This window comes from Poecilia mexicana, unplaced genomic scaffold (assembly GCF_051168715.1).
Source record: "Poecilia mexicana isolate PSO_F unplaced genomic scaffold, ASM5116871v1 scaffold_17, whole genome shotgun sequence".
Lineage (NCBI taxonomy): Eukaryota > Metazoa > Chordata > Actinopteri > Cyprinodontiformes > Poeciliidae > Poecilia > Poecilia mexicana.
In genome coordinates this window covers 20,120,603-20,147,494 of record NW_028263386.1, presented here as the reverse complement: position 1 = coordinate 20,147,494, position 26,892 = coordinate 20,120,603, and the positions used below count along the sequence as shown (strand labels likewise).

The 26,892-nt window shown below is 41.0% G+C and overlaps 3 protein-coding genes across 4 annotated transcripts in view; 2 read left to right on the top strand and 1 right to left on the bottom strand.

Moving 5' to 3' along the window:
* Positions 1–503: 503 nt before the first annotated feature.
* On the top strand, positions 504–5,216 carry cryz (crystallin, zeta (quinone reductase)). The gene is made up of 8 exons (XM_015009533.2): positions 504–717; positions 1,646–1,798; positions 2,100–2,263; positions 3,126–3,177; positions 3,544–3,693; positions 4,180–4,281; positions 4,402–4,497; positions 4,574–5,216. The coding sequence occupies exons 1-8, from the start codon at positions 610–612 to the stop codon at positions 4,733–4,735; spliced, it is 987 nt and encodes a 328-aa protein (XP_014865019.2). The 5' UTR covers positions 504–609; the 3' UTR covers positions 4,736–5,216.
* A 4,974-nt stretch (positions 5,217–10,190) lies between these two features.
* lrrc53 (leucine rich repeat containing 53) lies at positions 10,191–15,653 on the top strand. Its single transcript, XM_088015082.1, has 7 exons — positions 10,191–10,595; positions 10,685–10,783; positions 11,167–11,342; positions 11,481–11,644; positions 11,805–11,994; positions 12,100–12,292; positions 13,077–15,653. Exons 1-7 carry the CDS (start codon positions 10,487–10,489, stop codon positions 15,224–15,226), a joined length of 3,081 nt encoding a protein of 1,026 aa, XP_087871208.1. The 5' UTR covers positions 10,191–10,486; the 3' UTR covers positions 15,227–15,653.
* A 309-nt stretch (positions 15,654–15,962) lies between these two features.
* tox (thymocyte selection-associated high mobility group box) overlaps positions 15,963–26,892 on the bottom strand; it is a 55,468-nt gene continuing 44,538 nt past the window's right edge. The window contains exons 6-10 of one of the 2 annotated variants that reach the window (XM_014987034.2): positions 25,152–25,376; positions 23,725–23,805; positions 22,631–23,119; positions 18,193–18,353; positions 15,963–17,401 (exon numbers count right to left, since the gene is read on the bottom strand). In XM_014987034.2, the coding sequence (XP_014842520.2) occupies positions 17,368–17,401; positions 18,193–18,353; positions 22,631–23,119; positions 23,725–23,805; positions 25,152–25,376 (990 nt within the window). In that variant the 3' untranslated portion in view covers positions 15,963–17,367. Of the gene's footprint in view, positions 17,405–18,192; positions 18,354–22,630; positions 23,120–23,724; positions 23,806–25,151; positions 25,377–26,892 lie in introns of both variants that reach the window. The other variant, XM_014987033.2, reaches the window with a different exon arrangement.

Here is a 26,892-nt window from a genome sequence, read left to right as displayed (position 1 = left end):
GGTTTGACACTTTTATAAGCAATTCCACAGGGGTACATATATAATATGACACCTGGCCACTGTTGAAAACGGAAAAGACAGGAAAACATGCCACCCAAAACTGAAAGTTGATATTCCTTTTTCAGGAATTTACCATAAGTGAGTACAAGCCTATAAGCATCTTCATATCTACAGTCAGAACATTATTTTAGAACAACTGGAATTGTGACAGAGTTGGATGAAAATCCTTATTTTTCTATATTAGAAAAAACATTGTTAGAATATAAAATACAATCTAGGAAAAATCTTGATACCAGTAAGCAGGATTACATGTACTTAGTTTCGAGTGGTATATTTTAAAAAATGTCAGAAAGTTAAAAAATAAATAAATAAATAAAATAAAATAAAAAGCGGAACTACGTACGGCACAGCAAAAACCAAACAAAAAAAGCACTTAGGTCAGTTAATTAAGTGTACCGATGAGGGCGCTGACGTGCCAAATCCGAAACATTTGTCGAAGAAGAAGAGGGAGCTGCCACCGTTCTTCTATTTATGTTCAGTCAGTGAAAGCAGGGCTGAACTTCTCTGTCACCTGGTCCTGTTTGCAGACGAAGCTGTAGGTGAGCTGACATGTCAGGCAGCAGGATGATGAGAGCCATCAGAGTCAGTGAGTTTGGAGGTCCGTCTGTCCTCAGGCTGTGCTCCGACGTTCCTGTCCCTCAGCCGGGACACAGACAGGTGAGACGTCCCGCTCTCCAGGCGCAGTTCTGCGGGTCACAGTCCACTCTGGCGGACAGGTGGCCGGAAGTCTGGCCATAACCATAACAACAGCGGAGGAGCTGCAAAGAGGTTTCATACATTATGATGCCTGACATGGCTCTTTGTTTTGTTTCACTTTTTGTGCAAACGCAGGTCTAAACTCACCATATTTTTGTTGTTGTTATTGTCGTCATCCACTTGTTTATATTCCAAAGAAAAGTGGGATGATGCCAACATTTTAAAATCAGGCAGTCACACTATATTTCACAATGCTTATTTAGATTTTCTTGGCAATAGTTTGGATAATATAACCAAAATTTTCCATCATGACTTTGTTCAAATCATAATTTATTATCCTAATCTTTGTAAAATCATACAATTAAGTCCATATTCATTCATAACCCTGGCAGATTAAAATTTATAGTCTTTTATTGTTAATCTGAATTTGTGAAGGAGCTAAAGATTAGGGTCATGGCAAGGAGACCCTTCTCCATCAGATATTCAGAGCTCATCACAAAGCATAAATCATCAGTGGAAAGATGCTAAAAGCTGGTCAGTAATTACAAGGAGGGCTTCACCGATGTAATGCCAATAAAGATTTTTCCATTGATTATTAGGGAAGGTATAAATCATTTTTGTCATTTGTTCAAATCATTTGTAATTAGATGTTTGTTTGTTTTCCCAATCAATTTGCAATTGTTTTTTCTTTTGATAGATGCCCATCTCATTTTCTATCAGATGAAAACTTCTTGGTTGAATACAAATAATTTTAAAAACATTTAGACTTTAATGTAGTCAAATGTAGAAAATGTAGACTTTAATGTAGAAAAATGTGTATAATAGATTGGGGCGAGAAATAAAAACAACTTGTGTTAATTACAACTGATTGAGGATCTTTGTGACGCAGGTACTGATCCGTGTCCGTGCCTGTGGAGTGAACCCCGTGGAAACGTACATCCGATCCGGATCTTACGCCCGGAAGCCCACTCTGCCGTACACACCAGGTTCAGACGTAGCCGGAGTGGTGGATGCTGTCGGAGAGGGAGTCACTGCACTAAAGGTCACAGTAAAACACACAAAGTCATGGAAAGTGTAGGATATCCCACTATATAGTCTATTCTGTACTAGAAACCCTCACATTTTCTCTGGAAAAAATATTTACAACAGCGTTAGCCTTGGTTTACATTAAATGTGTCAACAATGATTCGTTTTCTAGATAGAAAAAAAAAAGTTAGCACTCTACCCATTAATAGATAATTTTACACCCTTTAAAATGTCCTGTTTCTTCACTGTTTCTTAGACCTTTACCAAATCGGCCCCAGAGATGGTCCACACATCAAGCGATTGTTTGTGTTTTCCAGGCAGGGGATCGCGTCTTCACCACCGCCACTCAGTCCGGAGGTTATGCGGAGTACGCTGTAGCAGCGGACGACTGTGTCCACAAGCTGCCTGATGCGCTGGACTTCACACAGGGAGCAGCCATTGGCATTCCTTATTTCACAGCCTACAGAGCCCTGGTTCACAAGTAAGACCTTCACAGGAGAGGAATTACTCAGAGTTTAAACCAAAGGTTCGCACATGTTACAATTACAAACCATCATACTGGGAAAAAAACTGGGAAAGACCCTCCAGAAAACTATCCAAAACATGGATTACAAAAGCATGTTTAATACTTTAATAATCCATGTATTCTGCCACGGACACAAAGAGATGAAAAAAAAAAAAAATTAACTTCAGCTTTCTAAGTCACTGATGACTAAAGAGTTTGTTACATCTTCTCAAAACTTTAATGTCTCTGGGCGCATTTGACTATGTTCTGTGGAAATATTTTTGCAGAACCATTTGTTCTTTTCATAATGTTGCAAAAAAGAATAATTCAGATCATAACTTTAAAAAAAGGAGAAAGCGAGATTTCGGGCTGCAGCCATCTAAAAAGGAAGCCAGAAAAACTGAGTTCGGCTTGTACAGCTGTTTCTGCACATGGAGTAGCACTGCCCTCTGGTGGACAGCAGCTATACAGCATTATTCTGAAACATCCACCTGCAGAAATGTTCCACATCTGCACCATTTCAATACAGTTTACTTATATAATTGTGCCAATACACACTAGATAAACTACAGTTCAGTCACACATACATCCTGCCTGTTCCCAAATTGATTTAATACAACAACCCCCCCCCCAAAAAAAAAAAAAAACTGAGTTAAAATTAGTTAGCCATGCCAATAAAAACTAATATCTTGGAAGTTAATTCAGTAGTAAGAGTTGCATAAAAAATCAAATTGCATTTTGTAGTTTCGTCCAACCTTGGGAACATTTTGCAGCACAATATGTTGACTTAATGAGAAGGTTAGCTTTAGTGTTTCGGTGTTTTGTTGTGTAACTGCAGAGCTCACGCCAAAGCTGGAGAGACGGTCCTCATCCATGGAGCCAGCGGAGGGGTGAGAGCAGCTCCAGGTTTTCTTTCTGTGTGAATGAAACTGTGAGCTGTGGCTGTCAGTGAGGGCTGTTTGGTTCTGTTACAGAGGACAAGAAAATTCAAGCAAGTTTTCAAGAAAAAGAAAGTCTTCGTTATGTTGTTTTTTTTTACTTTTGCGATCAGTTAAAAAGAAGCAAAGCAGAACGTATCTTTAGCTTTTTGTGCCTATAATCTGCTGACTTTAGCTGTCTGTTCCCACTTTTAGCTTTAGGTCAGCACATCACGAAGCATGAGCACGGAAATGAACGTGTTTGTGTGTTTCTGTTTTTACTGTTGCCATGCAGGTTGTAATCTGACGCTATAAAAATGTTCCTAACGCATCCAACAGGTGGGTGTGGCAGCGTGCCAGCTGTCCCGCGCTCTGGGCCTCAGGGTGCTGGGGACTGCGGGGACACCAGAAGGGATGAAGTTGGCCCTCGGCAAAGGAGCGCACTGTGCTTTTAATCACCGAGAGGAGGGATACACAGACAGAATCATGGTACCGACACGAAGGAACGCCAATGGGAACTATTTCCCGGTTTCTTCTGGTTTTGCTCGTTTTGTCCTCGCTTCAATTTTTCAGATCATTAAACATTGTAGTTTCAGAAAAGCGTTCTCTATTCCATATTTTGCATTTGTGGATAATGGTCCTTCATGTTCTTACATTGTTTTATTTATCATTTACTTAATGTTAAGTGATATTGTCATTTTTACAGGTCAGGCGGTAAGTGGGCCAACAAAATTAATCAAAACAAAAGTGTTAAATCAAAGTTAATTCACGATTTAATGAAAATAAAAATGATATTTTCATATAGAGTCAAGTTGGGGGGTTTTTTCTCTTAACAAATGAAATAATCACTAGAAAACCTTTATTTCCTCAAGTTGTTTTTGCCAGATATAACAATTAGTTTGATGATCTGAAACACCTAAGTACTGCACTGCGAGTGTCACAGAAACACTGGGTTGGGTGTTTTGTGTGCTCCAGGAGGCCACAGACGGTCGAGGCGTGGATGTGATAGTGGAGATGCTCTCCAACGTCAACCTCGGCAAAGACCTCCAGCTGCTGGCGCACGGAGGACGAGTCACGGTCTGTACGACGTCGGTCTTCTTCATCGGTGTTCAAAACAAAATCATTCTCCGACTGCTCTAAATATGTCCAGCTTTACTTTGTGTGTGAGAGTGGTTCTGCTCTTTCTCTCTCCTGCAGGTTGTCGGTTCAAGAGGCTCTATAGAGGTCAACCCCAGAGACACCATGGCCAAAGAGAGCAGCATCATAGGAGTGTCCCTTTTCTCCTCCACACCGGTACACAGCAACGTCCTAACTACTATGGCTGCATCTGTGTGCTCAGATCGGTAATGACTCCTCTGTCTGCCGTCAGGAGGAGAAGAGGGAATGTGCAGCGCTGCTGTTTGCGGGGATGGAGGCCGGCTGGCTGCGGCCGGTTGTCGGCCCCCAGTACCCGCTGGAGAAGGCCGCCCAGGCTCACCATGACATCATCGAGAGTCCCGGGGCTTCTGGGAAAATTGTCCTGACTATGTAATGTGTTGGACATTGAGTAAGGGGTCGATATTGGATTTTATTTAGTTAATTAGGATTATATCCACACGCAACTAGTGACAATACAACTACATCTGAAAAAAAAAAAAACAGTTTTAAAACTGAAATGTGGGTTTAACACTGGCTTAGGGTTTAACACTGGCTTAATTGTTATTTTATAAAAAGGTTATTTTAATGAGACAAAAAAAGCCTAATCAAAATTCATATTCTACTTTACTGAATGTGACTGTTTGTGATTGCAACCTGCCAAAACGTTGAAAAAAATCAAGAGGTTTGAACACTTACAAGAAGACACTGCCCTTTTTTTTTTAACTTAAATTACATTTGATTGATACTTTTATTATGCAAACTATTTTATCTCTGTTGGAAGCAGTTGTAAAAGCTGTAAATAAATTGATAATAAATCAGACTAATAAAACAGAGCTGTTCTGAACTTGTCGCACACGACAGACGCTCAAAAACAAGTCGGCATTTGGTGTAAATTTCAAGACTCTTGAGTCAGACGGGACACCCGTGTTTCTCAGGTGACATGAAGCTCTACTGAGCATGCTCAGAAAGTGACCAGGTAACCCAAGATCAACACACCCGAACATGTTTAGGTCTCCGTGGCAACTGGTGAATGCAGGGAATTTGAGTTTTAATTCAGCTGTCAGACCTGCGTGTGTGTCGCAGGATGGGAGCGAGGCATGCCGAGCGATCGTCAGCAGGGAGCTAAAAAGGTAAGGACTTTGTATCTTCTTAAATGATGAGCTGCAAAACATAACCTGAACGCTGATCTGTATTGGCTTTGGTAATGGAGTAGATGGCTCACACGCACAAAAAAAAAAGTATATATGAGCAGAATCTGCTTGTATTTCTCGGTTTAGTGCTCTACTTAGAAAACTGAAATGTTTCATGTTTCTTTTGGCCACATTGTCAATGTTGTCACTGAGATCATGTTGGTGTCTCTTTAAATCTGGCAGCTTGTAGATAGAGTAAACCTGATCAACAAAAACTATTGTTCAGGTTTTCAGAAAGTCTGCTGTGAGCAAAACCTGAATGTTGCATTCATTTCGAATCAAGCTGCAGTTTTCAGCAGCTTCCATCAGAGCGCAGAATCGATCGAAGCGATTTTAAGAACGTTGCGGTTTACGATACTCCAGTATCTGCTGACATCAACGTAAAGATTATTAGCTGAGCAGCAGAGCTTGTCCAATTGTTGGAAATCTTAATACTTGTTAGTAAAGTGAAAAATAACTAATCAGCTGCATATAATTTAGCTTTATTTGATGAAAGATCACAAATAAAATACTTTTCAGCTGAAATATGTCATCCAAGCTACCAAAGCCCAGGCATTTTTCAATCCGATTTCAAATGTGAATTCACTTCCTGTTTGAGATTTGCTGAAAAAGAAACAGACAACTCTTCCTCTTGTGAGCTTTTGAAGTGCTTTCAGGAAACATGACGACAGGAAGTTGATTTTTAGATGCCCCAAAAACCCACAAGACTGAAAAATGCATAGAAAGCTCTACATTACAGGATATATATATATAAAAAAGAACAGAACAGCCAAAACCGTCTGTAGATTGCCCACAAATACAACTCGAATCAGATATTTGCATACAATTAAACCCCAAATTATACAACTCATAGCCTTGGCACATTTCTAAAGATTACTTTCATTCAAACTAGGAAGTTTGTTTCTGATCGGAAAAGAAAAGATAAAGATAAGATAAAATAATATGAAAATATGCATTCTGAAAGAAAATAGATTCTGGGTTTACTAACATTTTATATATATATATATATATATATATATATAAAGTCCCTTTCAGAATTACTCTTTTCTCAATAACCAACAGAAAAATCTCTACAGCAAGCAAACCCTTCTTGTAATTGCTGACCAACATTTTGCATTTTGTACGTTCTTGCTGGTATTTTAAAGATTTAGACTTGCATGATGAGCTCTAGTTCTCTGAGGTTGGAAGGCCTCCTGGACGTCACCCTAATCTTTAACTCCTTCCACAGACTCCAGCAGATTCAGGTTCCGACTTTGGCTCAAAAACTTTGATAGAGGATTGCTTCCAGTCAGAAGAAAAATGTTAGTCAAATGAAAGATTACTCTACAACCTGGAGCTGAAAGGGGTCTGTAGAAAATGGGGCTTAACTTTAAAAAAAGAAAAAAATGGGGTGGTGTTAAGAGGACAAAAAGATGAAAATGATGACTGGAGAAAAAAAACAAATATAAGAATTTAAACAAAGATGTGAAAACAAGAATCTCAACAGGATGAACCTAAAGTAAGGACCTCATAAAAAGTCAACCTAAAAAAACTTCACCACAAAATATTCAAACTTAGATTTATTTTTTTTTTTAAAGTCCTAATAATTTTTTTTCATAAATAAAATGTGTCATGAATATTGTGAAACAGATTTGGAAGAAAAGTTCTGGGATTTCTTTTCTGACCTTTTCATTTTTCAGCTGCTTTCCAGCAAAGGAGACAAGCCTCAGAGGCGTTTTTTCTTCTTCTTCTTTTTTTTTTTTTTTTTTTCTTTTTGGTTGGATTAGAGTTAAGTAACATAATCGTCCGATGTTTCATTTTCTCTGCTTCCCTTTTCGAAACTCTTTGTCATGTTTTGGCAGCATGCTCTGGATAGTCGTCATGCTGAAAGCCTCCATTTGGCGCCAAACTTTCAGACCAGGCATCGTCCTGTCAGCCCGTGTTTTTGCACATTCCCAGCTAAATCTACAACTTGTCCCCTCAACATGTGGTATTTATCATTTTCACAGTTCCTCATACAGTAATCCTGCATGTGCACATCATGGTCAGAGCTATGCATTACAGAGTGTTTTTTAATGACCCCCATCTGATGCACGTAAATATATTTTGGTCCTATTTTACCAATTAGACATAATTAACAACAGTCCCCCCCCATCCCTACCCACCATATTAGAGAATTATAGAGCCTGTAAACAGTTTTCTGAGTTTCTTTGGTATTTCCTCTACATGTGCAGCTGAGGTGCTGACATGCAGATGTGGGCCCAATTCGCTTCTCAGTTTAATCAACTAATTGTTTGTTTATGCTTCCTTAACATAAATGGGCAGCAGATGACCACAATAGTGTGATGGGGCCATTTTCTTATACTTTTTTTTTCAGTAAACTAAGGCAGAACTATAATTTTGCACGTTCTTATAATGACTCTTTTCCCAGGAATCTGGATAAACACGTTTGAATTTTTTCTCTAATCTACACCAGATTAAAAAAACAAATAGACACTCAGGCTCCATGTAAACGTCAACCATCATAAATATTTCATTTAAATTCAATTAAATCTAATTCACTTCAATTCATCTTAGTTCGATTCAAAAACACTTTATTTATCCTAAAAGGGAAATTAAATGTCATGACTAACATCATCCAAGCACCTTCAAATAGGTTGTTAAGGACGGTGACGCTCTGGACAGGACTGTGACGCTCTGGACAGGACTGTGACGCTCTGGACAGGACGGTGACGCTAGGTAGCAGTCAGTCTTGCGTCAACGCTAAATAGGCCTCTGATTGCAGACCGTCGCTGTCTTTCTGTCTTAACAGCACAAAATCAAGGCAGGAGATTTCACAGTTACATGTCCTGGTTGGCACTATATGTCGCCGGCGAGCACTGCTGATCCGTGTCGTTTGCTTTGGCTGCTCCTCTTTTAAGTTTCTGCCTGGTTGTACGGTCAGAAAGTCGGGGGTGTGTCCCTCAAGCATTGTGTTTGACGGAAGACACGGTTTGAATTTTCTCTTTCTCTCTCTGCTCTTCGGTCCATGAAGCCTCCTTGTTTACTCCTCTGGTACCTCAGGTAATTTTTGAGCTTCGAGATGGCAGTCGCTCCCAAGTTGTAAAAACAGCGCACTGTTCCCACACTCTTATGCATCACAATAACTGGGGGAAGGGGAAAGATAATAGTAAAAAGTCCTTCCAGCTGCACAGCATTCAAAACCAGACGGAATAATTATTCAAACATGCAATGCCTCAACCAAGAAGAAGAAGAAAAAAAATTAAGAACATAAGTCTACAAAAAGAACAAATCGGAACTGACGTAGCAGAGCAACGTGCTGTCGTCATGAGCGGCGCGCTTCTAGAAAATTAAAATAAACGTATCGCTGGAGAAGCTACACCCTTTTAACCATTTACAAGCTTCTTTTGTGATTCTGATTTGGAACATCCAACTGTGTCCAAGTTGTAATAATCTGCATGTTTAATCTCATGGTCACTTTCTCAGTTTACGATCAATTTGATCCTTGGTGGTTGTTAGTTTTGTTGTTGTTAAAAATGTATGAATTTTGCTTAAAAGTTAAATTTTGACCAAAAACCAACCAATCTAAATGAAGATTTATCGTATTTTAGTCAAAATGATGCCATGATTTTCAACTTGCCCAATAATATTTAATATTAAAAGGGTTTATGTCCATATTTGAGACTGAATGTATGATTTTAAAAATGAAAATTCTTATTAATTTAAAATTCTGGACCCAATTCTTCCTTAAATCCACTTAAATAATCTGCTTTATGCTCATTCCATTCTATGAAATTCATGCCAACGGTGAATTTGTTAACCTCTGACTGACTCTGAGTCAGTAAAGCTGTTTAGGTTTTTATCAGAGGATCAAATACATTTCTTGTGGTGTGAAGATGCAAAGATGTTGCACTGTGATAAAGGAAGCCACTTTTTTTTCCTTTTTTTTTTACTGTGGTTGTTCTGATGGTCGATTCTGGTAAAAGTTTGTACTGCAACATAACACAAACTTGTTTCATAACAGACGACTCAGGGAAATGCAGCCCGATAGCGAAGGTGCTTCAGCAGAAACCCGATAGGCCTCAGTGTTTGGCCGTCAGCCATCACTCAGCATCCTGTTTGTCTGCCTAGCAACAAAACAAAAACCTTCTCTACTACTCTCCTGCTTGAATGTTTAAATACTTGATTTGAATATTCAAATCTTAGTTAGAAATGCGTGCACAACTGCAATCCTGACTACCAGTAGTTCATTTTTGTCCTCTGTAGAGGACATTTCTAAACTTGAATGTCTCCCACACCCTGCATTCTACTGAATTAATTCCTTTTGGTATCTAGAGAGGACATTTAGGGCTTTTCAGTGACACCACATGTGAAGGGGTGGGACTTTACCTTTTTCTAATTAATAAAAATGGCATTCAACAGTAATAACACATTTAATGGGAAGAGACAAAGTAAGTGCATAAATATTCTAATTACCTTACAAAGACTGTGGGATTTTAAAAAAAAATGGTGACTGGACAATATGTTTTTTTCCTGGTAGTCAGCAGGGTATGACACACACAAAGAGCCTCAAAGTGCTCTCCATCAAACCCGATTCTGTATTTTCAGGCTTTTATTTATGAAATAAAAACCTCAACTTAAGGCTACATCATCTTCCAGAGTTTAAGCAAATAATTTGTTGGTTTTAATCAGCTTTTATCATTGGGTTTATTTTCAAGATTAGTTGTGCAAAGATGTCATTTTAGTGTTTTCACCATGTATTTTCAGATTAAACGCGATGGAGTCAATAACGAAGCTGCATCGAGTGAGAGCTGCGTGGAAGTAGATGCTGCCTCGTCGCCATGTCGACTCTTCTGTAGTACACCATGACCTGTGAGAACTCTCAGCTTGCTCCGTGATTATATTAACAGCAAAATGTCATGAAGTTCTGCTGAAAAGAAAACAGATGTCTGAATTCGTGTCCAGGTGTTTTGCTGATGTTCCTGCTGCCAGTCGTCGAAGCCCAGCGTGTTCCAGCCTGCCCCGTTTCTTGTGCGGTCTGCTCGGAGGATGCAGTCATCTGTCAGAGGCTTGCTAACATCATTGGTACGACTCACACCGTTTCTTCCGCAAGTGTCCTCCTGTTTTAGAGAAGTGTGTGGCTGCTACCGTTGTGTGTGTGTGTCGTTGAGCAGATGCTGCAGACTCAACCCAGGCTCTGCTGCTAACTGAGGGCTCCATCTCTGTGGTCCAGCAGGCCTCGCTGTCTGTCCTCAGGAACATCACGGTTATAGGTCAGTACAAAACGAGGATGGGTTGGATGCACAGACACTAGCTTGCAAAAATGGTCGTACTCTTGGCACTAAGCATACAACCAAAATCTATTCTTATGTTAGAGAGATTCAGTCAAAATCCAGATCTTACTCAAACTGAGAATCTGTGCAAAAACCTCAAAGTGCTCTCCATCAAACCCGACTGAATTTGATTTGCATTACAAAGAAGTATAGAAGTTACTATTTTCTCTACTTTGTGTCGATCTATGACATTAAATACTAATGCAACTCATTCAAGCTTTTGCTTGTAGCATGGCAAAGTGTGATTCAAATACTTTTGTAGAGCTACGCATAATATTTGTGTACATCACTAATACAGGATGCGTAAACCTTCACGTCTACAGGCCTGAGCAGCAACCACATCTCAGAGCTTAGTGAGGACGCCTTCAGAAACCTGCCTTTCCTTCACACTTTGCTGTTGGACCACAACCTCCTGACCAGCCAGGCTCTGCAGGGTGGAGCGCTGATCAATCTCAGCCAGCTGGAAGTTCTTGCGCTGGGCCACAATCACATCAACATGGTGCGTGTCTTCACGGGGCAAATCAAATATTTTATTTCAAGGCGACTGAAAGCAAAGGCCGCCTTCTCGTTGGCTTTAGTGACACGTTGCAGGGCTAAATCATCAAGGCAGTAACGTGCTCCTCTTGCTGGTGTGCAGATCCAGGCTGGTTGGTTTACAGGCACAAAGGCTCTGCTCAGCCTGAAGCTGGAGGGAAACCTGGTCACCAGGCTGAACCCTGGATCCTTTCCTCTGAACGACTTCAGGAGCCTGGAGACTCTGGATCTTTCGGATAATTTGATAGATTTTCTGGACAGAAACAGGTAATGCGATTTTTTATATATATATATATATATATATATATATATATATATATATATATATATATATATATATATATATATATATATATATATATATATATATATATGAAAATTCACCCAGGTTATACCATCTTATATGCCCACCGTATTGTGCTTTTAGCTTCCGAGGTCTGGTTAGCTTGAGGAGCCTGGATCTCTCCAGAAACCGTCTGAGTTCAGTTCCTCCAGAGACTTTCTCCTACCTTGTGTGGCTGTCGAACCTGAACCTGGACCTCAATTCATGGAACTGCACATGCGAGCTGCTGGAGCTGGCTGCCGTCCTGACGAGCTTCATCCAGGAGCCGGACAAGGTACGCATGTGCGACGTCGTCGTGCAAACTCGTTACCTGTGACAGTAAAGATCTCAGAGCACAGGTTTCTTGAAAACTAACACCCGTACGTCCCGTTGTCCTCAGGCGCTGTACAATGGCCGTCGGATGATGTGTGTGAGTGCGGACAACCCGGCTGTGACCACGGTGCTGGAGCTGACTGAAGCCAACTGCGTGCCGTCCAATCAGAACATCACGGTGCAGATAGAGGCGAGAGGCAGCGTGGCGCCTCAGCAGTACGCTCGAGACCTGGCCATAGCTGCAGTCATCTGCTTCCTAGGTCAGAATATTAATCGGTGCCGGGAAGAAAAGCTGGTTTCCCCCCATTGGTTCTCATGCTGTGGTACAACTCCCACTGCTGGTACTTAGACTAACCTCTTTTGCGGTACTCTCACATGTTTGAAACCTCTCAGAAAAGTGATGCTGGTACAAACTGTAGCACATTCTAGATTTCTAGAATTGTGCCACTCATGGTGGTGTTCACGTTTTGGATAATTACTCCCTCTGGATTTGGATGCTGTTCGTCTGAAAGGGATTTTCTTCCAATTATTATTATTATTAATATTTTTTTTTTACCAAATTGCAGAGAGAGGAGGAGGAAGTTCAAACCATCTCTTTTTTTAATATTATTAAGAGTCATATCCCCAATTTCAGCGTCTCTTTTTCCCGGCTTTCAAACTTTACGGCCAGACAGAAATTTAAAAAATATTGTCAATATATACCGGACGGATAAACAATTTTGAACTGTGAGAGGAAGACAAAACCAACCCATTCCCGGAGAAAACATGCAAACTCCCCACAGAAAAACCGAGGACATTCTCAGTATCGATCAATGATGATTTCCTCTTGCTTAAAAAATAGCTGGCCTGGTTCTTGGAAAGTGTTGTATCTACTAAGGCAGTCCTTGCTGTAAAATATTTGAGCTATGGTGTAAAATAATCAAAGACATAGTTGTCAGTGTCATACACAGTAAAACATCACATGCTCTAACAAATCTAACCCCCACCCCTCCCCTCAAATTGTGGTTGTAAATTTTTATTGTTTCCTGTTGTGTTTCTCCGCAGGAGGAGTCGCTTTGACCCTGCTTGCAGTCTTGATCTGTTACCACGTCTCTCAACAGAAGAAGAAGAAGAAAGAGAGCCAAAGACTGAAGGAGGAACGGGACAAAGACAGAACAACTGCTAACCATGTAAATCAACTCGGAGATCAGGAGAGGATGAGGGATTTTTTCTTGCAAGCCAACAGCAGTCAACAATGGAGCAAAGAGTCCATGACGCTGGACGAAAGGATGGATATGTTTAAGTCCAGAGCTGAAGAAAATGGTAGCAATGTCCATTGCCCTCATTGCAACACTAATGGGAAGATGCCGAACCAAATGAGAAAGGGTAAGTGGGCAAACAGAGGACCTGAGGCTGAAGATGTCCAGGAGAGAAGGAAATTGAGGATGATGGTGGAAGAGGAGAGAAGGAGAGGAGTTATTCAACAACAGAATTACAGCTGGAATGTCTCTAACAAGGTTCCTCCCCACATCGCCAACTCATCTTTTCATCTGCTGAGAGAAACGTCAGACAATGTTCCACCCTACAAGGCTGACGGTGACATGGGCAACCACTGGACTGATGATGAATCAAAGAGCAGAAGCTATGAGGAAGAAAGAAATTGCCACAGGACCTCCAGACCTCCAGAGGAGAACTTGACACACAGGACGCCTCACTCCAACCAAATGGACGTCTCTGATTTCAATGGCAAGGTAAGGAGGGAGCTGTTTAGAAAGATGAACACAGAGGTAAAAAGAGAGGCAAAAAATGTAAAGTTTGATCTGACAAGTTCAAGAACTAATCGAGGCAAGGAAAGTCTGGAGGAGGAGGAGGAGGAGGCAATTCCCAGAGGCAACGAGAAAAACAGGAGACACAGAGTCCAGTCCAGCCATTTGATGAAGGTCAAATTGAACTTAAACCCCTTAAAAAAAAGCAAAGTCCATCCGAGGAAGAAAAATGAGCATGGTCACACCAAGAACACAAGCTCCAAGACGAGTAAAGAGAAAAGACGGCATGGAAAAGGCGAAGAGGAGGAAGGAGAAGAGAAATCTGGCAAGAGATCTAAGAGTAGCAGAGAGAAGAAGAGAAAGTCCTCCAAAACGGAGGAGGCAGACGAAGGAGAGCATAAAAGCAGCACATCTAAAAGAGATAAAAGTGCAGAAGGTGACCAAGAAAAGAATCAAAACATCTCCCAGCCGCCTGACGGCACCACCGTCTCTGCACAAAACCTCCAGACTCTCCAGTACCAGACTGCGGGACTGGCATTGGGTGGGGCTCAGCTGGCTTTCCAGCATCCCTTCTCCTTCGGTGCAGCTGACAGGAATCGTACTACCAACCTTTCCTTGCTGAACTTGCCTGGCTCACAGCTAACTGGAAGCACCCTGTCTCTTCAAGCAGGGAAGGCTTTGCTCAACACCATGTCCTCAGGATCCTATCCACTGCTTACCGGGGGTCTGGCTAATCCCATTGCTCCTGGCGTAACACTCAGTGGGCTTAACGTAGCTCCAGAAAGCTTCGCTGGACAACCTGCAGTATCGACCAGGTCCTCAAATCCTGCTCTTCTGGCCACAATTATACAAGCCAATCCTTTACAAGCAGGTGGAAACCCCACAGCTCCACTTCTTACCTCTACATCTGATGGTCTTGTCTTGAGTTTAGCAAACCCAGCTAATAATCCAGCTGCATTGGGTCACAGCCAGACGCAGGTCGACGGTTCTGCATCTGCAGCGGCACCGAAGCTTGATCTAACTCACAGTCAAGACATTCAGAGCGGACAGGGACAGATTCAATCGACCACTGAGTCACAAGCCCCCTCTACTAAAGACAACCTCCCTGAACAGGATCAAGACGAGACGTCGGGGGAAACCTCAGAAACGAGAGTGGAGAAAATGTCTGTCAATATGCCTCCTGAGGGTGTGGCTCAAACTGAAGGACCTCAGGTAGGAGGATCAGGAGAATGTCTGAAGGCAGACAGTACGTCTGTAATGGATCAATCAGCTCCTAGTCTGTCCATACCAGGTGAATCCTCACCAGCTGCTGGAGGGGCGGCCCTCTTGCAGCAGGAGTACCTGTCAGAAGAAGGAGGCTCCTCACCGAGCCGGAGGAAGCTGAGGCTGGTTCTTCCAGAAAAAGCATCAAACCGGCCACCTACAGCTCTAGAGAGGAAAATCCTCTAGCAGCTCGGATCATTGCTTCCTTTTTAAATTCGGGTGTGTAAAGATCTGAGTAAAAAAAAAAAAACAGTGAATGGAGGAAGTGCAGTTGATATTGATGAACTGTCCAAAAATATCCAATTGGTGTTGGTGGTGGGGGGAAGAGAAACCAAACCTGTGTGTAAGACAGTTGCACTTGTTGAGACAGTTTGAGATCCTAAAGTGTATGTGCTAAACGCACAAAATGTTGGCCTGTGAGCGGAAGGGATGAGACCGAAACAGCTATGGATGATTGGCCGGCACGGCTTGTCCGGCTGCTGCGTGATCTACCTGCAGGGACGGGGTGACGTCCAAAACCTGCTCCAGTTGTTTCTTATTACTTCTGTTCCTTCAAAATGGCTTCCACTGTCAACAAGCAGCAACCTTTGCATTAAAGCAGAGGTTACAACTGTATGTTGATTATTCACGTTTTATTAGTTGTTTTGTTTACATCTTTTTTTATGTTTTCAGTACTCTTCCTCAGCACCGTCTGATAGGCCACACGTATTGTCCATCTTCTTGAATATTTAAGTCTTATAAGTCTTAAGTTTTATAACCTGCCTCTACATTAAAGCCATTTCTTTTTGAATCCCAAATCACTGCTCATAAACGGAGAAGGTAACGCTGCGGCGTATGGGTGCAGTAAGGTTATGTACAAATATCCAGCTTCAGTCAGATAAAGGTATTGCCAACCGCTCGGCGATAAACGACATGAAACATGTTTTGAAGTAACGACTGCACATCGGTGCAGCATCGACTTTATTCTCAAACACATTATTAGAATCTAAAAATAAGAAAATCTTCATGGTTGATGCCCAGAGTCCTTTCATCTGCCAAAATAAAACACATGAATACAAAGAGATACAGAGCAACAGAGAGATGCCTCTTTCCATTATCCTCAACACAAAAACAAACCTCAGTTTAATAAAAAAACAAACAAAAAAAAACATGAAAACACAGCCAACCCGGCAATAGTTACAGTTTTTTGTTGTTTTTTTTAAATAGTCTCTGAGCACAGAGAAATAGAGATGATAAAAGAGACCATGCAAACCAGTCAGCCACTCTGCGGTCTTATTAACACCTCACACACTCACACTTGCTTGGATCCAAATCCGTATTATCGACAGACATATGCCAGGAGGAGAAGCTGGCTTCATACAAAGGAGTACTTCTTTTATTAAACAGGAAATGTTTAACATTTTATCATCTCGGGGACTAAAATATTTCAGATTTCTTCAAGAGAACAATGAAAGTTATTTCATCTTAGACATTTATTCACATTTAGAGCCTGGATAAACAAGTGGGGGCAGGGGGGAGGGTTCTTCTGTTTATCTTTAAAAAAGCAACATAAACTGGGGTTTTAATCAATGTCTTCCCTTTTCAGAGTCACCCAAACCTGTGGGAGTTCATCATTTAAGCAAAGAGTCGGAGGGGGGAAACACAACCGGAGTAATATTTGGTTTATATTGTTACGTTTTTAATGCTGTGCTTCTTTTGGCTTTGACCGCAAAGAAAACACAGCAACTTTCAGCTCAAAGGAAAAAAAAGAAAAGAAAAAAAAACAAAGGCTGGCTTTAAATTTTTCCTTTTAACCAATTATGTTACAGCAATTTACACATGACCTACTACAGAACCTCCTGGCGCTGATTATAATCACTGTCCTCAGTAGAAACAAGAAACTAGGTATGAAAAACTTCTGCGAAGACAGAAAATATTCAAATGTTGGGGGGTATGTACACCAGTCCACGTGGTTCACAGCACAGGATCTACCCACCTCTTTCCACTCACTCTTATTTTCAGCAGAAATGGGAACAATTACGCAGTGAGTGATACAGCCATTAACAGACGCTTATGCCACATTGTAAACACTGCTATACTTTAAAGAGATAGTAGTAATATATACAAACTCATTCGGTTTTTCTTCTTCTTGGGGTTTTGTTTTGTTTTTTTTTCTTTTAAGTGCTGAATTCAAGTTTTAGTTCACACTTTGATGACAAGTCCACTGCGAGTCCGTTTCGTGTTTGGAGATTTGATTGGGCGTTAAGCGAGAACCAGGCCCGACTCAGTGCTGGAGTTCCCGTTGTGGCAGTAGAAGGGTCCATATTTGGTGCCGTTTTGTCCCGAGATTAGCTCAGATACAGCGGTTTGTCTCTCTGAAGACTTCTGGAGGAAAACAAAGAGATCAGTCATCAGCTAAGATTCGTCTTTCTAAAGAGAAGTGCTTGCTGGTCTTTTTAAAACTTGAAAATAAGCTTTAGAAATGAATGAACAAAAACTAATAAGATAATTTTGACAAAACTTTCTATTCAACTGCCTTCTTAAAAGGTTAACATCGGTGAAAATGACAGAAGTGTAATTTTTTTTTCTGCGTGTTTGAAGAAAAGAAGTTGGTTTCATCATGAGAGGAAAATGTGACAAAGACAAGTGGAAACATTGAACAAATGAAGCATGCGGGGTTCTGCTCTGAGGAGTGATAAGAAAACTGTAACCATTCTCAAACAACATATAACAAGCCAAAATCCCAATTTTTTTTGCAGATCGTTCTCTTGAAAAATGTCAAATTTCACCCGAGCAGGGGTGTAGCTAGAAGGTGGGGTGTGGGTGCCCACTGAAGTTTGCTTTGGTTCCCTTTTTTCAATTGTACAGCCATTTTCACTTTTGCCTTATTAGTTTTGATAAGTATTATTGGCTTGATAGTTGTAAATATTCAAAATGAAATTTGGACATCATAAAAGTTCAGGTTTGAAATGTGTTGTGATCCTGTGATAGGAGGTAACATTAAACTTACACAACTCTATATAAAGACACAAAGAGGCCTTTTCAGTGTGTTTAAAACTGAGTACATTTATTTTATGTCTACTTATGCTAAACACAGTTTCATACTTGGGACTTTTACGTCTCCGAGGATGGAGAGACGTTAACCCGCGGCGAACTGTGGTGTTAATACCAACCCGTTGCCATGGTATTCAGTGCTCCAGTCCAAGGAAGGGTGGTGGTTTGGTGTGTGGCGGCCCAGCTGGTGGTAGTCCACTGATGGAGACATTACTGCTCCACTATTCAGCATCGCTCCGCCCATTGACTGGTAGTCAGACTGGAGTGAAGGATGGTAGCCCTGGAATGAAGCAGCAAAACAAAACAAGTTTAAGATGAGGTCATTACGTTTTTCTGCTCATGTAAAAGTAAATATATCCTCCACCAGAGGATTAAAATGGGAAACAAATTAAAGTGCATAGCATAAATATGCAACGCCATGCAAAAGTATTCGCACTTTTTGCACATTTTGTGATGTTACAACTGCAAATGCCAACATATTTCAACTGGGATATGATAATAATAATAACTAAGTGGAAGGGATACCGTTCATAAATGCAACTGTGAAAGGTTTGGTGTTCATTTGTATTCAGTCCACGTGAATTACCAAGTCTTTCCAGTTCCAGCTCTTAAATTATTGGGTATGTATCTTCCAGCTTTGCACATCTGGAGCCTTAATTTTTTTCCTCATAATTGTGAAAAACTCAAATTGAGACTGGATGAAGAACATTAATTTTTAAGCTCTGCAACTGAGGGTTTCACAGAATAGTTGTAATATTAAAACTGAAGATGAATTACACACACGGACACTATTTGCATAGGTGACTTCTAAAGGTAATTTGTTTTCACCAGATTTTATCTAGTTGCATCAGAGTCAACAGAGCTAAACGTGAATACATGCCATGTTTTTTATACTTTTTATATATTTTTTTGCATCTTTGAGCAGGTGTTCATCATCTTCTTCAGCCTGAATTAGTTCATAGATAGCTGAAGTTTTATATCAGCGGGTCTTAAAAACCTTCCGATTCAGAAAAGAGGCTTCTAGATGAACTGGGACGTAAACGTTCGCAACGTAAGCGAAGTGAAAAGATGTCAAATCAATCACAGGTTCATCAGCGGCAATTAGTGAGGCTTGAGCGTCTTGCGGATTGCATCATATGTGAAGGAGGTGGGCGGAGTAAAAGGGAGGATGAAAACGCAGGAGGTGGAGCAGGAGACGGAGAAGGAGGTGAACATTTCTCCAACCTGAGGACACTCAGGAGAAATGGGGACGGAGAAACGAGGGTGTGCAACAACAACGTGCAGATGTGAGCGTTTGTGCAGGGAGGAGAAGAAGAGGGAGTGAAAGGGAAGTTAATCTGAGCGTTGTGAGTGAAAGAGGAGAAAGGGGAGGACAGCAGGTGGTTGAGTTCTCCCCCAGCTCCCGTCCCCCTCTCCTCCTCTACCTCACCTATTCATCTATTGTCGAGCAAATTCTTCTCCTTTACTCCTTCACAAAGACCCCATCTGCCTCCTTTGTCTCTCCCTCCCTCCCTTCCCCCATCAGCTCTCACTCTTCACCCAGAAAAAAACATAAAAAAAATAGTTTGGAACTCGGTCACTGTCTCTTCTCGTTTTTCCCTGTGTTTTCTTCTTCTTTTTTTTATTTACTCTTTTTCTAAAACCTAGGAGTGATGGGAGATTATGAGAATCAGGGATTTTAAAGAGAATGATAAAGTTGGTCCAACTGGAAGAAAGACTCAGTGTGTTTCAGTTCTTAATGTGACATACGGTAAGGTTATCTTCTTGAAACCGTCTTTATTAGGATGAAATCTTTTAATTATCCCAAAATAATCACTGATAAGATATCAAAGAAACTGACTGACTTGCAAGGAAATAGGAAATGTTGATGTCTGAGCAAAAGATCAGATGAAGCGAAACCCAAACACTGCCACAATCATGTTTTTCTTTTCACTGGCAACACAAAACCGAAGCCAAAAAGAGAAAAATGCTAATTACCAACAATATTGGTGCTTCAAGGTCCCAATTACTCCAGACTAAGCTCACCCTACAGCCTCCATGACCTTTTAATTTGGCAAACCTGTAAAACTCCAAAGTCAAGGTAATAATTGTGCTTCTCCGCTCTTAATACTTACCAAATGGGTAAGATTTTCCAGATCTGTGTTCCTGGCAGTCCTACCACGACACTACCTGCACTGATTTATTATCTGAACTAAGATTTTTCTCACAATGGAAGGGTTGTCCACCTCCAACGACTGATAAGATATCGACTGAGGTAGTAAAACCACCGGGATGAAAAATCCAATGGCAATAGAACAAAATCCACAATCTGTGTTTTTTCGCCGACCACTTTGAGATGATATCACCAAACGATTGAACCTTGAAGTCGCTACTTTTACGCATTTTGTTGCTACTCTTGTAGAACTGTTTTATAAACCCTATGAGTCTCCTCCATCATCCTCCTCTAATCCCTAAATATGATGCCAGGCCTTCACTCTAAGAGGCTGATAAACACGTTTTCCATTTGAAGCATAGCCTGTTAAGCTCACATATTCATTCGGTTAGCAAGTCTATGCAATTTGGAGGTGTGTGCCCTCTTTAAAAGTTGTGAGTACAGAGAAGTCAGAGTAGTAGCAGGATGAAAGACACATTTTCTTCAAGACGTCCTGCCAGTCCACTGAATGCATCATGAGGTTATAGTCTTGTGCTGATGCCAGGGTGATTTCTCTGACTAAACAATGCAGATGTGTGTGTGTGGGGGGGAGGGGAGGGAGGAGGTCATGAGTTATGAATGATGCTACCAGGCTCCTCCACACAGCACCCAGGACCTGTTCATGTCACCATCAGAGCCCCATAACTAATGCGGAGCTCTACATTCTTGACGCATTGATCCATTTTCTTCCATTACTTCGATTCCTGTTTTCTTATTTATCTCCACAAAATGCAAATCAAAGCAACAATTTGCTTATTTTTCCTGTAAGGCAACAACAGGACGCATCTCCAGCTTGGTCGCACCAGGACGAGGTTTTTTCAAACCAAAACTATTTGCCATTTTCAAGAGTTTTTTCGACAGTAAAAATTTGCTAAGATGTTCGAGCAGAAATGTAACAAGACCTGACCCAGAAAAACAAAGTGTTCTCATTGCGGCTGCTGAGTAAAAATGCATCTGTGCCACCGTGTGAACACAGGGCTCCTCTTTAAAGGAATGCCCGTCTCAAAAAGTCTTAATTAAGCAAGAATGATGGAAACAGAGAACGGTGATGGAAAGGAAGATGCTCAGAGTAACGATGCTTGTTTTTTGATGGTGGCTCCAACACCTTCAGCTTTACTGCTACCAAATCGCCCTTTATGACTAACATCGAGGTTTTCTTTTCTCTAAGATTCACTGTTACGTCATTAACGGTTTCTGGATAGCTATTTGATCTGACCCGCTAAAACCAAACCTGTATCTCTGACGATGACGATGCCACATGAAAAAAAGACAAAATGTCCTGCAGGTTTGTGATAAACGGTCCAGTCCAGTTCTAACCAAAAATTAGGCTATTTCAAAATTATCTTCATGAAAGTGTACTTCGTGTCACAAGCCTTTACCTGATTTCTATTAAATTTGTAAAAGTTCATCAAGTTACCCATTTTTTTTTTGTGCACTTACACAACATAAACAGTAGAAGTTTTTAGTTTTGATAAAAAAGACCAAAAAAAAAAAGTATTTTTCAGTCTCCGATTATGGAGCTGATCAAACTGAAATCGTCTCATTTCGATCTTTTACTAATTAATTGTTGCGCCTCTGTTTGAAGGCGCATTGAATGCCTGGTCAAAGGGCAGGTTTTTATTGTGCGTTTTCACTTCTCGTTCTAGTTTTAATCATGACAGAAACTCGGCACTGGGTTAAATGGGTCATTGTGTGAATACGTCTAACACGTATGCAGAAAAATATTTCCACAGCATTTCGTTTTATTGGGTGGGCGAAGAAAACTCAGGTTTTAGTATCAGCGAGGCATTTAAAAGTAGGAATCGCAGAGATGCAAGACAATATCTGAAAAGAAAAAAAAAAAAAGATCTATGACAGTTCTGTCTGTGAGAGAGAGCAAGACTTAGAGGGAGTAACAGAAAGGCTAAACATTTTGCAGGAAAAATTCCCCGAATTATCTTTTTTTGTATTTCAACCACTGTGTGTCACGAGTCTTATTGGATTCAAAAAGGCATCATCTCTATTTAATTCATTTTTGATTTCCTCCAAAAATGACACGGTCATATGGCAGATTATCGCTTGAGCACTTTTCAGTTCTCGTTTTAGTTTTAGTCACAACAGAAACTCTGCATGGTGGTAAACGGGTCATGAAGGGATTAAGTTTAAGAAGTGCGGTGCACATAGAGGTCTCTACAGTATTCATGCAACGTTTTTAATTTCAGATAGATCTGACTGTCAGCGAGTTTTTCCCCCAAACCTCATCAGCAATTCAAAAACGACATCTGCAGCTTTTAACCGATACTATTAACAAACACAACTAGTGAAATTTAAATAACAGGATAATTGATTAAACAAAACGACAAAACGACACGTTCAGTGGGCCTGACCTGTGTGATTGCAGGGGAGTGTGTCATTCCCAGAGAGTGTCCACCGAGATGCTGGTGCTGATGGTGCGGGCTGTGCAGGCCGCCCAGGTGCGCCTGACTATGGAGGGGGGGGCTGACCTGGAGAGGAGGGGTAGAGGCTGCTGCCACATTCCCCAGGGACAGGGCTCCCTGGTGGGGGACGCTGGCCCGCGGCACCGTCCCTCTGGAGGACAGAGCCTGAAGTTGGGGATGGATCTGGTGGTGGGGAGAGGGTATGTGCGGGCCGAGGCCGGGGCTGGAGGAGTGAGAGGGGTGTGGGTACGACATGTACATGCCCGGGTGCTGGTGGGACGGGAGAGAGTGGGGGTGGGAGGAGATTGAGCTGGGGGAAGCGTGCGGACCTGGGTGGCCGGGATACACTGAGGGTTTGGGTGTGAACATTGAGGTAGGTGAGGGGGAGGAGTTGGAGGCAGAGTGAGGGGCTTTCATCTCGGAGGGGTCGCTGTAACTCTGCAGGAAAGAAAACAGAAAGATTTATGTCACACTTGAACAGGTAAGCATGGGTCTGTGGGCTACACAAAACGTGCTCATGACATTTGTCACACAATCATTCTTAGGTAATGAGATTTTAGTTGGCTTATTTTGAGCTCCTATCAGAGTGAACTATTTTAAGGCTCTATCACTTTAAATCCAAATGAGCTGCTGCTGGCCGCACCCTCCTCAACTCAACGTTTCCTCTCACACATGAAAATGTCTGCAAACAAATGCACAATTATACAACTGTCCATCTCTGAAAAGCAGAAGTGGAGCCTCCTGCACAACCGGAAAGAATGCAGCAAGTGGTTTCTGGATGGTAAGTGAACAACAAAACACTTGTCTTTTCCAGCAGCCGTTGTACGGTGCATACAGTGGTAAAACCAGCTGACCAAACGTGCTGCAGCTCCATGAGTTGCTAGGTGAGAGGCTAGCTTCGGCTGGGGTTGCTAGGTAACGGTGCAGCGCTCGTCAGTTGTGACTCAACAGTCAAGAGGTTCTTGAAACGGCTCAGATGCATGAAAAACGAAATGGAGACTGGAAATTAGCCACAGATGTGAGTAAACGAATGGGTGTATTACCTGTGAGACAAGGCTGGCTCTGTAGGCAGCCAGCTGTTTCAGATATTCCTTCTTAGCCGTTTCTGTCCTCTTCTTGTACACCTGAAACACAAGCATCCACCATAACAATGAGACCCAGTTCATTGCATTAACATCACAGACAGCTTTAACTGAGCTACAGCTGTACATATCAGAATTACAATTGGCTTCATTCACCACAATGACATAATACTCTTGTTTAAACATCAAAGGGCTTATTTCGTTAAACTGACACGTTAATAACAGATTACTTTAATTATGCATTCCCAAAACACCCTCTGCAGTTCTTTGATTCTCGACGCTTTCAATTCAGCTGGCGTGTCACTTAGAGGAGCTTTGCCTGTGCAGCGATGACTGGCAGTCCCACTGGTACTGTTGTAGTTTATGTTTTTTTTTTTTGTAAAACTGTTGATTCCTGTCACAAACATCATGTCGCTGCTCATTTCCCACCTCACGCATTTGTTTCCCTTTCATGGTTTGACTGAATAGGATAAACATGTTTTCTCTCACATTGATGCTGGCGGTTGTATAAGGCACAAATGCAGACACAAGAAAAGTATCAAGCAGCTTCAGAAACATTTGAGTAGCAGCGGTCCAACAGCATATGATGTTGGTAAGAAATCTTTCAAACAGGGACTGGGAATTACCAAAGTTCAAGTTGAAGTTCGGCAATCTATCAACAATAGATATTAACGAACATTTACATGTAAACATATTAGATTACAGCCGCTAATCTGCATCTCTAGTCCCACAGGGAGGTTGATGTTAAAACACAATAATCTATGTTTTATTCTAAAACATAGATTATTGTTTGAATTTTGACGGTTTTATATCTTATCTTAAACTTCCATATCTAACGTTAGGTTATATTCATTTAAGACGAGAGCTGAATGTCAACTGGTGCATTCACAATTTGTTATAAAACAGTACAATGATAACTTGAATTTAGACATTTTTTGAGGTCCATATAGAATATAAACATTTCAGAGTAAACGGAAGAAAAAAAGTATTCTGATTAAAATTGTATTGTTAATTATTATTGCAGTGGCTATCCAATTCAATTCCAAAATGCTTTTTTCCAAAAAGGAAATTAAATATTGTTGTTACTCAAATTCTTCAAAGAGTTACTGTAGATGTCGGTGGCTGTTGGCAAGAAAGATCTCCCGTAGCAGTCTGTGTTACAGTGAATTTGAAGGAGCCTCTGACTGAAGCTATTATACCCGACTGGAGCGGAAATTAAAGGCAGGCTAACAGAGTTAAAACCATCAAAACCAAAAAAAGTAATTAAAGAATAATGGTGTAATAATAAATACATCAATATAAAGAAAAATCTGAAAACACTGAAGCTTGTTTTACTTTGATGTGTAAGTGAATCCAGTTCTTTGCTAGGTGGTTTAGTCCAGCTCTACCTGTTTCTGCTCCTCTCCCAGGCCGTCCCACATGGAGGCCACGATCTTTGACACCTCTCCGAAGGTGGCGTTGGGGTTCTGAGCCTTGATGTTGGCCTGGGTGTCCCTGAAGAACAAGGCGTAGGCCGACACTGGCTTCACCGGCTCGTTGGGGTCCTTTCGCTTCTTCTTCTTTGGTGTTTTGGGTTTCTTCGAGATGTCCACTGCAGCAGGTCGCTTTTCCCCCTGCCGAGAAGAAACAGACTGACGGTTATCAGGTGTCCGGACAAGAGGGCAGAAATTCACCAGAAAATAGAATAACGAAATTAAAGTTAAACAAAAATGTAACAAAATAATTAATATGCTTTTTGTTCTGTTAGCATGACCTTTCCTGTGACCTCTGCTGTATCAGTTTGATGCTATTAGTCAGCAGTGATGATGAATCAAGGGGAAAATCCCGTCTAGTCAGCAGAAGTGCTCAAGCAATTCACATTGGGTACAATTTTATTCCCTCTTGATCAGCGAACATTTCCATGATATCACAGCTAAAGTGTCATGTCAGCAACAAATAGACTGCACTTAATCTCAGAAACACTTTATTAGCATAAAGAACGCTTTACAGACCCAATAAATATCATTTTTCTAAAGTTGGAATCAGAAAATCTAAAGCCCTGCATAATTATTGTTCCTGGGTTGTTGTTTTTGTTGCCATTTAGCATTCCATAATTTTGTATAACATAACATAACAACATAACATAACATAACATTTTTATTCCTTTTTTTCTTTTACTTTTTTTCTCTCCAGGGTCTCTGGGAGTATCAGCAACATTTTTGACTTTTTTGGGGGGTTAAAATTGAAACCTACATTAGTTAAAATTTTTTTTTAAAAAAACTAAAACTAATGACGTGATGATAGCTTTTGCAACTTAAACATAACTTTGTCAACCGAGACGGGAGTGTTTTGCTGCTGGCATGTGTATTGATTTAGTTTGCAACAAATCAATGTCCTTCTACATTATAGGGAGATCTACAGTTTCCCATGAGGAAGAAGCTACTAGTGGAAAACGTCACAGGAGGGTTTTGATTATAAACATCTAAACACACAGGAAGCCAGCTTCAGCTGCAGAAATCCTGCAGGTTTGCAGAGAACGCTGGACGTAGGTTTGTAGTTTTGCCACAGCGTTGAAATTACTGCAACTGCTTAGCCAAAACTGGAAATAATGGAAAGAACGAATGTTGCCAGAGCACTTCTGTAAAAAAATGAAGGAATTTATTGCAATGTCTGATATCTTAAGACTGAAACCCGGTTCTTACATTATTCAACTCTGTATGAATACTCCCCAGTTTCATTTAGTCTAGTTTTGTAATTCATCACACTCTGTTTCACCCTTAAATTTAAGACATTTCTGTCGCAGTCACATCTTTCATTTCCCCATAAACCAAAAGCTTAATACTGTCGTTAATTAACTACGTCCTCGGCACAAATCATCATTGCAACACCAAACTTTCTGACAGAGCGCCATTGTGTAGCTGGTTGATAAAACAGATAAAAACAGGCTGTGTTTATCTTCTCTTGTTAATTAGCCAAACAGGCCATTTTAAAGTTCACACCAGAATAGCTTAAGCTTCTGAAAAGTGGCAAAAACACAAGGGACACATTTTTCAACATTTAATAAACGATGGTTAGATTTTATGTGACAGAATAAGCCTTTTGTTAATGAATTCATACAAAATGGTTCAAAATCCACAACTTTTAATATCC